At 43.5% G+C, this 10,806-nt stretch overlaps 1 protein-coding gene across 5 annotated transcripts in view; it reads left to right on the forward strand.

Annotated features, from left to right (window-relative positions):
- Nucleotides 1–10,420, forward strand: part of PAK5 (p21 (RAC1) activated kinase 5) — a 205,435-nt gene extending 195,015 nt beyond the window's left edge. For 3 of the 5 annotated variants that reach the window (XM_075925678.2, XM_075925679.2, XM_014580030.4), the window contains 3 exons: nucleotides 2,371–2,496; nucleotides 6,996–7,130; nucleotides 7,734–10,419. In XM_075925678.2, the coding sequence (XP_075781793.2) occupies nucleotides 2,371–2,496; nucleotides 6,996–7,130; nucleotides 7,734–7,889 (417 nt within the window). In that variant the 3' untranslated portion in view covers nucleotides 7,890–10,419. Of the gene's footprint in view, nucleotides 1–2,370; nucleotides 2,497–6,995; nucleotides 7,131–7,733 lie in introns of all 5 variants that reach the window. The other 2 variants (XM_075925681.2, XM_025177947.3) reach the window with 2 other exon arrangements.
- The last annotated feature ends 386 nt before the right edge of the window (nucleotides 10,421–10,806 follow it).

The following is a 10,806-nucleotide window of genomic DNA, read 5'->3' on the forward strand; positions in this document are numbered from 1 at the left end:
CTGTAGCCAGCAAATGAAAGGAATTCTTTCCATCAGTGGCCTCGGCACTGACGTCTATATTGTCTCCTTTTGGATGAGCTTCCCACCAGCATGAAGTTCTACAGCCTTTGGGAATGTGCGCAGCTCCCTGGAGTCTTTCTACTGCCGTTTTTGCAGCACTAGCCTTGAGTTACCTCAGCTGCTGCTAACTAATGCCCAAGACCCCACCCCTTCCATTCAGAGCCTCGTGGGAGCCAACCTCCCACCACTACAGAGGCAGGTCACCACCAACACCCCTACCAGGAGGCACATAGCCCCAATCTTTCCACACACATACTGAGCACAGAGAGAGCAGGTGGTGCACGGGTGGCCCCAGCCTTCCCCAGCTCCAGGAACACAGGGAGGACAGGCAGCCCCACCCCGTAGGTGGGCAGCCCCACTGATCCTGGAGCCCCGCTGGTATCAGGCCCCAACCTACCCAGCCCCAGAGGGCAGGCAGCATGGCTCCGGCTTCAATGAGTCTGAAGCCCAGACAGCCCCAGGACACTGGGGGAGCCATGCTGAATAGGGGAGGGCAGGGGGCAGAGTGTGGGCAGGACCAGCTGGGCAGTTTGGGAAGGCATTGCCTTCCCCTGTCTAATACCCACCCCCCATGCCGAGGCAGACTCCATAAAGATGTAGTGTATGCCAATTAACTTGTGAGACTCAAACTTATGGTGTAACTAAGAAGAAGATTTACATGCAGTGATGTGATAATTTTGGAATTCTGCATTTGAGAGGCACTATCTCTGAACGTCTTCTGAAGAATGATACTCATTGCTAGCTGAATTATAGGCCTCCTTGTCTGTCAATCAAAGGGCAAACTATTATACCCAGAGAGGCACCAAAGTAGCTGACCTCTGTAAACTGCCATCACGTGACTTTAGATCGCCAAAATGAAAGCCTCTGAATGTTCTCAGTTCAAAGGGTTGAAAAAACATTAAGCTGTTCATCAGGCTCACACTCCAGATGAATATACTCAAAACATTTGGAAGACTTAAATTCCTGCTTCGAATTACTAGCAGCTTGGGTAACATCAGCTAATATTATTGTGCTGCATACAGTAATGGTAATCTTGCCTTGCCCATGCTGTGCTGGCCAGGCGCCCGGCTCGGAAGGCGGAGCGGAGAGCAGCGGCTGCTGGCCAGGCGCCCGGCTCGGAAGGCAGAGCGGAGAGCAGCAGCTGCTGGCCAGGCACCCTTCTTGGAGGGCAGCACTATATCTACAGCAGCGCAGAAGTAAGGATGCCAATGTGAAATGTGACATTGATGAATATCACTTTTCACAGCAAACTTAGCACCCCATGGCCTCCCATACTTCTGTGTTGCTGCTTCCACCTGGCAGAGACAGCCAGAGCCCCACCACTGCCTCCAGGTGAGCAACTGGGAGAGGAGGAGGCATCATTCCTAAGTGGCCTGGCTCCTGCTGTCAGTCCCAGGGTGGCAGGGCTCTGGCTGTCCCCTTTTTCCCTGCTTCCCACCCCTTCTGCACAAGCCCCACCCACCCAGGGCTGACAGCCATAGCTCTTCAAAAAACAAACAAGCACACAGTTGGCATCTCACTTGGCACATTCCCATGCCTCCCTGAGGAGGCCCAGCCCATAGTTTGAGAACTGCTGGTTTATAGTGACCTCAGCTTTGGATTTTGAATGCTCACTGAGAGGTATATTTCGACTGCAACATACCACCCTTCTTTAGCACGGTAAAACAAGGCTACATCCTTGTCGTGATGTTGGTAAGGAAGGTTCTATGTTCTTCACTAGTTGCTTCATCAATATAAATACAACAGAGTTTCATACATTGGCAACATTGAGAAGCAGAGTTGTATGTAACTCAGCAAGTAAATATGAGAAAACACATAAGAACGTAAGTTCAGCCATACTAGGACAGACCAATGGTCCATCCAGCCCAGTATCCTATCTGCCGACAGTGGTCAATATCAGATGCCCCAAATGCTTTGGTCTTAACTATCTTGAGCAGTTTGGTAATAAGATATTCCAAGAGCTATTCTACACATTTCTGATAGTCCCATCATGTCTGTGTTTCAAGTCAGGATGGTAGCTGCTATATATATAAGGATGATTTGACCAACACTAAGGAAATACAATCCAATGTTACTGTATGTTTCCCTTAGAGTGATATTTGATCAACCCTTCAAAGCAATTATCACCTTTGCACCTAGGCAGTTCTGTATATACAATATAATATACATGTCAGACAACCTTAATGGCGGTGCTACCTTCTTTATTTTAATCAGTTTATATCTACTGTTGGTATTAACAGAAGGCTTGCAGTAATACCATATCAGTGCCCATCACCTATCATGTTCTTTGATTTCATTATTTATTGTTAGATAAAATTATCAGATTTCGGGTTCTGTGCCCAAGTTTCCAAGGAAGTTCCAAAAAGGAAATCTCTCGTTGGAACGCCATACTGGATGGCACCAGAAGTGATCTCCAGATTGCCGTATGGAACCGAGGTGAGCATTGCCAGGGCATTGTTCCCTGCTTCAGTATTTGTTGACGCAACCACTTCCTCACAAACAAGTACAATTGTAAAGCGAGGTTGTGGCTCGCTCTGTAGCGATGCATAATTTAGAATATGTTTAATACAGGAAGAAGGTATCCGAGAGGTAGCCATGTTAGTCTGTTTCAGGAAAAACAACAAGGAGTCCTGTGGCACTTATAAGCTTTCATGAGAGATGCATCTGACAACGTGGGTTACAGCCCATGAAAGCTTATGCCCAAATACATTTGTCTCTAAAAAAAAATGCACTAAACTGTAATCACTGCATGTGCAATAACATAGCAATAGATTATACCTCAACGTGATAACTTTATACAGTGACAATACAGAGTAACAGTATACAGTAGCATTATACATAAAACATGGGGATGTGATCAGACAGTATTAAATAGAACTTTCTTATTGAACATTCATATAATGGAGCTTCTATGTGAATTTTTAACTTAGGTGTTATATAATTAAAAGGAATTGTCATAATTTTCTCATTACTGAATGTATGATAATACTCTTTATAACAACACCAGGGGCTGATTTTCACACTTAGGTATGTGCAATTTTGTGTATAAAAATGCCAGCCTAACTGTGCCTGCAGGAGGTGTGTGTCGTTACCAAGTTACGACTGTTGCACATGGGAATCAAACATTTGCATATATGAACAGCCAGGTGCACATGTAACATTTGTGTCATTGTTTTGGTTTTCTTGTTATCTGTATTGTGATACAATGTGAGCCCCAGGCATGGTCCAGAACCCCACTGTGCTCGGCATGTTACAAACTCACACAGAAAAGACGGTCCCTGACTCCAAGTTGAACAATGAGTGCAGGCAGACTGTCTGTGAGCAGCGTTGGTCTGACTCTGCTCAGCCGTAATGAGCTAAGCCAGGGCTGAGAGCAGTGTTCCCACTAAGCTGGGCGGCAGTACAGCTTCACAGGGAGCCCAGAGCCTCTGACTGGGCGGGGCTGATTAATCACTGGCTGAGAGGTTTGGAAAAATCCCACTCCCATTCCCCATGCATTCCCCGTGCAAGCACTTGCATCCACTCACACCTTACTTCCCATTTAAAACAGAAACCAGACCCTGTTGTACTCCTCTCTCCAATCTGCTGGTCATTTCTGAACAAATGGCGATTTCCTCCTGTAAACATCAGGTGCCAAGGGCTGATCTTTCCACGCTCTTGTGTTGAACCTGGATGATTCTTCATAAGGGCCCATTATACCAAGCTGTAGACCAGAGGTGGGCAATAAGCAACCTGTGGCCCGAACAGGGTTGTACTTGCGAACATGCAGGTAAATCAAGTGTCCAGAAGCCTGCCAGGAGTTAACCCTGGTGAACGCGTCTGGCCCACAGTCCATTTAATGCCCAGCCCTCCTGTAGACAATCTAGGTGAGTTCATAGATGCTTTCTGGCTGGTCATGATCCTTAACTGTCAAGCTGTCTGTCAAAAGTCAGAAAACTGCAAACTGAAGTGTGCAGAAACTTGACACAGTGCTGTTTCTGCAGACTCATGTCTGAAGAAAATGCCGCGTTAACACTTAGGCTACCTCCAGACTGCATCCCTCTGTCAGTAGAGGGATGCAAATCAAGCACTTCGAAAGTGCAAATGAGCCCGGGATTTAAATATCCCAGGCTTCATTTGCATACTCACATTCGGGAGCTGTGCCGATCTCGCGCCCTTTCGAAAGTGAAAGTAAAGTCCAGCCGCGGCTCTGCCGACCGTGGGGAGCTTTTTCGGCAGATCCTGTACTCCTCATTTTTTGATCTGCCGAAAAAGCTCCTCGCTATCAGCAGAGCCATGGCTAGACTTTACTTTCACTTTCGAAAGGACGCGTGATCAGCACAGCACCCAAATGTGAGTATGCAAATGAAGCCCAGAATATTTAAATCCTAGCCTCATTTGCACTTTCAAAGTGCCTAATCTACATCCCTTTGTCGGCAGAGGGGTGTAGTTTAGACACACCCTTAGATAGTGATAAATTCCTAGGGTATGTCTACACTTGCACCCTAGTTCGAACTAGGGATCCAAATGCAGGCACTTGAAATAGTCAATGAAGCGGGGATTTAAATATCCCGCGCTTCATTAGCATGATCTCGCCAGCACGTTACTCCGATCAACAGCTGCACTTTCACTTTCGAAACAGCTGTTGTTGTTACAGCCGATCAGTATTTCTAAACACCTGATGAAAAAACACCTCATTGTGTTGCGAGGGCTTCAGATTGGGCATGAGGGAGAGTGTTAGAATCTCATGCAGACCTCTCAAATCATTATACACTCGTATTATCATTTCTGTTCCAATGTATGAAAGAAAATAACCTGTGTGGTGGTTTCCCATTTGGATGCTGATGGAGAAATATTCAAGAATTTTAGAAGATTTCTGCTTCACCCTAAGTGTTTGGGTATGCCTACACTGCCACCCTAGTTTGAACTAGATGGCTAATGTAGGCATTCGAACTTGTAAATGAAGCCCGGGATTTAAATATCAATGAGGAGTAATGGTAGTTCGAATTAGGAGCTTTAATTCGAACTACCTAGTCTGTGCCGCATGTAGCCACGGGCAGGTAGTTCGAACTACGGGGTATTTAAAAATGGCGGCGCCTGGGAACATGCAAATGAAGCCTGGGATATTTAAATCCCGAGCTTCATTTGCAAGTTCGAATGCCTACATTAGCCACCCTAGTTCGAACAAGGGCGGCAGTGTAGACATACCCTCTGTGTTGCATTGCTCTGTCAAGTTAAGCACAGCAGCATGGGTTATTTTACTTTTAAAGAGGCTGCAATGCATTTCAAAGTATGATAAATTACTCACTCATTAGGGTAAGTAGCTGTACCAATTTCTACGACTCAGGGAACTATTTTGAGAACTGCCAAACTGTAAGGAGAATAGACTAGTCAGAGCTTTTACTGAGGACCTTCAGATGAGAACAGCAAGGAGCTGCCTTTATGGACTCACAGATATTATGTTATGTTATAACCCATTTGTCACCCAGTACTGAGTCACCGTATTTTACAACTGAAGATTGCTGCGGGTTTATAAAAAATTCCTCCTTTCTCTTAGTCATGGCAGTGACTCACAGTTTCCTATCCAAAGAAGTGACTTTTAACTCTCCCTTTTTTACTCCACATGGTAGTAGGACTTGGCATATTTGTATTTGATTTTATATTACCTATGATAACAGCTGAGATGAGCAAATGCCTGATGTGCACACACCCAGGGAGATGAGTCATGTTTTAAAGTTGTAAGGAAGAGGCTGTATCTACGCATCATGCAGAGTGGGACAAATCCTGTTCCAAGTCAGAGCAGTGTAAAACCAGAATTCCCCTGCCCTTTCTGTTACTCTGCATGGACAGCCTGTAAGTAAGAGCCAATTCTGGCCCAGTGTGTGTGGTGCTCAATACACACATAACCTTGGGGCCCATGGTCATTGACAGCAAGAGTATGGCTGTACTTGGAGCTGTGGGTCTGATTCCACAGTGCGCCTAGACATACCCGTGCTAGTTCTCATTCAGCTAGCATGTTAAAGAGTCATGTAGCCACCGGCAGTGGTGAACAGCAGCACAGGTTAGCTACCCCAAGTCCATACCCGCAGGCTTCGGTGTGTGAGGGGGTGTACTCAGCATGACTAGTCTAGGTCACCACTCACCTCTGCCCGTGCTACGGTGGCTACACTACTGTTTTTAGCACATTAGCTCAATGAGAGCTAGTGCAAAGACGTCTGTGCAATCACACTCCAGGACCACGTATAGACATATTCTTAGGCCCCTTACAACCATGTGTAGACATATTCTTAGACCCCTTACACCTTTCACCAGTGTCAAAGCACTTTAAAATGAGCATAAGGCAGGGATCTCAAACTCACGGCCCATGGGCAATCTACAGCCTGAGCAATTTCACAATCTGGCCCCCAGAGTCTCTGCAGCCCATGGTGTATGTGTGTTTCTGTACCCTTCCCCCAAATCCCACTTCTTCCCTCCCCTGCCTTCTCCACCCCTCTCCCCCACTGCATCTCTCCCAAAGTCCCTCTCCCCTGAGGGTTGCAGCATCTGGGATTACTAGGGGGTCTGGTGTAGGGGGCAGTAGGAGTCGGGTCCCCCATACATACCACACCTTCACTTGGATCTGATCCATACTAGTTTAAATTGGGCCCATCCTGGTTTATTGGCCTCGATAAACTTTGCTGATTTACACCAACTGAGAATCTGGACCATAATGTATTGTAAATCCCTTTCAGCGTACGCTGTTTTTCTCATAGCAAAATGTATTAACAATTTGTAGAAAGAGAGTCATCATCTCAATGGACCATCAGTTTTTAAGCGGAAATCCCCATTGGCACAAACAGAACATGCTGCGTGCAAAGCAATGGGATAGGGCCGTGAGGACTGACCATCTCAAAATGCTCATCCTGTACGTGTTCATATTCTAGTTGCACAGCTTAGTAATGACCTATCTATTGCAGGTGGATATCTGGTCACTGGGCATCATGGTAATAGAAATGATAGATGGAGAACCGCCTTATTTCAATGAGCCACCACTCCAAGCAATGCGCAGAATCCGAGATAACTTACCTCCACGAGTGAAGGACATGCATAAGGTGAGAATGCTTACACTTATATGGACCCACTCAGATCTTAACGTGAGCCAAATGCATGACCTGATGATGGTGTAAACTCTAAAGACTAGATTGTGGATTGAGGCACATCCCAGAGCACTGGATGGTCCATAAGCTGGGTGTAATAGTAAGCTGTGGGGCCATGCCAGCTGTAAGTACTACCCGCTCCATCCTGGGCTGGCTTAATGACATTGGCCACCGAACCTGGAGGAGGATGGGCTAGTATCCAGGTTCCAAGTGACCTATGAAGGGGAGTCCTACTCCTTCGCTGGGCTTGATAGACAGAATGTTGCCCTCGGTAATAAGAAAAACGTATCCTGCTGTGCTAAAACATTTTATACCAAGCCATTTTAAATGCCACCTCAGCTCTTTGCCCGCTCGTGCCACCATATTTCTTAATTTTCTCATATACGGAAGATGAGTGTCCTTTCAGTCTTCTTATATATGCTAGCTGTAATTCCTATCACAATTTTGCATGCTCTTAACATATATTTTAATTGACTTTCCAGCAAAGCTGGTTTGAAAAGCCATGCTAGCGTTTATCTTGCTTTATCTGCGTTCCATAACCTCAGTGTGATGTTGCAGGTTTCCTCAGTGCTCCGTGGGTTCTTAGATCTGATGTTGGTGAGGGAGCCCTCTGAGAGAGCAACAGCACAAGAACTATTAAGGCATCCATTTCTGAAACTGGCAGGCCCGCCATCTTGTATTGTCCCACTCATGAGGCAATACAGGCACCGCTGAATTCAGTGACTTTTCAGGGGAAGGCTTGAACAAACGTTGGATAAAGACTTGCCAAGGCATCCAGAGATTGTGTGGAACCCATGGGAAAGTACAACACTACATAAATTCATCAGAGTCTCAGAACAGCTCTCTGGAAATAATACAGTGTACAAAATAGTGAGGCACTCTCCTGGGTTGTGAAGGATTTGCGCCTGTTCTTTGCCACTAAATCGAACAGTCAGATGGCTACTAGCACTGTCACATGGAGCACATTTTCCACTGGTAGTCATCACTTAACATTTCAGCCACGAAAGCAGAAGGACTTAATTACAGATTTGCTTGTGGTGAGGGAAAAAATAATAGATTATAGCACAATGAGGCTGAAACACCAGAATTTTATTGAAAAAAGTAAACTATGTGACACTTCTATTTGAGAAGACTCCTTTTCTGGCAAAAAGCACTTTTTATCTCAATCTTAGCAGTGTAATGTATTTTGAAATGAATTTGTAATTTTCTGTACAGTACTTTTTGATAATTTACAGTACTTGGATGTCATGTACCCATCGTGCTAGCTGAAGTAATAAGAGTAACTTAGCAAGAGTTTGAACAAAATCTTTCCTACTTTTTTAACCCTTTTGAAGAAAGGAAAAAAATATTTAGGAACTTAGAATGTTGGCAGATTTTCCAGGAGTTTAAATAGCAGACACAGAGATGGGTGCAGACAATACTGATACTTTTCCCATCGTACCACTGAGGTTGTAGTTTTAAAATTTGACCTTTTCTGCACTCTTCCTAGATCTGATGCGACAATTGCAGTCGCACAATAGAAATAAGTGCTTATGCTGAATGTTATAAATTGAGGTTTTTCTTCATATTATTGTTTTCAAAGCCATGCATTTTAGCACACTAAGCTCACATGCATTTCTTTAAGAAATGATTAACGAGAGAGAATCATTTACTAGCAATACGGCAAATTTTTCATTTAGCCTGTATTGACCTCATTGTCACAAAATAATCCCCAGTATTTATATCATGTGTCAGAAGTCAAAATTGACGATAGAGGTCTAGTTACCAAGCGGGTATTTTCCAGATTTCAAACAGACTGTTGTATTAATGTTATGGTGTGTTTTCTATATAGAAAAAGTTGTGCTGCTGTCTAGACCTTTTTGAATGTTGATAGAACAGTTGACTACTACAATAAATTTTGTGTTGCTTGTTGGATGAACTTGCATGTTAATTGTAGGCCTAAGTAGATTTGCCTTCAAAAATTTTAGGTGTGTCATGATTATTTCCATCACAAATACATTTTATTGATTAATTATTAGTTCATTATAATTATGCCTAATGCAAAAGCGATGTCTTTTCCAAATCATTTTTTCTTGCTGACCTCACTTTGCAATACGATGAACACAAATAATCCAGTTTTGTGAAAACCTGCCAATTAGTTTATTTTGTATGTGATTTTTGTTGTGAATAAGTTGTTCATTATTTATTGCAGTAAAATATAAACAAAACATACAGCACTGGCATGATGCTGTTCTGAACTTGCTGTTCTGAACTTTCTGAGTTTTCTTCTCGGAAAGAGATTTTGCCAATGGCAAAAAAGAGCCTTCATTTTCTACCATAAAGAAGTTAGAGCAAACAAACAAACAAAAACTAAATCAAACAAGAATGTCAAATGTTTAGTGAATTCACTTAAATTTGCATATCCTATGACCTGTTACTTTCTTACCTTACCATTAAGTTCGCATACTGTAACTTTGCAAAATATACCCGGTCCTGTGCAGTCCTGCGTTCTATAGTTCTCTTTGAAGTTGGTGGGAACTGAGGACAGCTGACACCTCAAAGAAACTCCTGGGACCTAGATGTGCACTCTTTATTACAGTGAAGAGGATCTCCTATGAGGCGGGCTCAGATTGCTGGACTGTATCTAAAGAGAACATGCCACAACCCTGGTGTTGCCAAGCAACTGTTAGCCAATAACAGCCTTCCTTGACTGGGGAGCTCTAGTTTTATTCCCAACATTTCTTAAATACTATGAGGGTAAAGATTACCGTTTACCGCATTCCCCTGCCATTTGCAATGGCAGTTTTCCCTGAATCTCACCCACAGAATCTTTGTGTCTAAGAGCCTATGAAAATAAGTCTACAAAAAGAGAAAATGCACATATTCTGTGGTCTTGACAACTCAGGAAAAATACCACATCAGTAAAGACAATAACGTACAATTAAAAGCATTCTATTAGCCACAAAAATCAAACTTTTAATAACTTTTGAATAAAATAGTGGATCTGAGATTCAGCACGCTTTAACAGGACAAGTGGAGAATTTTGTGTAATTTTCTAATCTCAAGCTATTTTTAAACAGTATTCATGGAGTTTACTAAAAGATACTGTCAGCTGAAAAGGTTTTGTGAACACCAGCTATTGGTGAGAAAAAATACACGTGCAAATAAAAACTAAATGTTTGCATTTTCCTTGTGTTTTTGTGTGCCTCTTCTGTGTTCTCCTGAGTTCAAAAATCTGAGCAGTGTTTCCTTTGTGTGAGAGAGTGAGTCTATTTTAAAGTTCTGTTGACTTCATCCTCTAGTAATTTCCAAGAGCTATTGGTATAAGGGGAGGGACACGAATAAAAAAAAGTATATATCAATGGACGTGTCCAGTTTCTTTCAACCTGGGAAGCTAGTGAAAGTAGGATGCTGAAGGATTAGAATGGAGAATGTGCACAGTCTCTATGGAGTTCCGATGAAAAAACAGAATAGAAAGAAAAGATCTTAATACCACGGTAAATAAGGGTATGTCTAGACTACATGGCTTCATCGACGGAGCCATGTAGATTTGTTTATTGGACAAAGGGAAATGAAGCAGCGATTTAAATAATCGCCGCTTCATTTAAATTTAAATGGCTGCCACGCTGAGCCGACAAACAGCTGATCAGTT

The sequence above is a fragment of the Pelodiscus sinensis genome, chromosome 3, assembly GCF_052426305.1.
Source record: "Pelodiscus sinensis isolate ZL-2025 chromosome 3, ASM5242630v1, whole genome shotgun sequence".
Classification (NCBI taxonomy): domain Eukaryota; kingdom Metazoa; phylum Chordata; order Testudines; family Trionychidae; genus Pelodiscus; species Pelodiscus sinensis.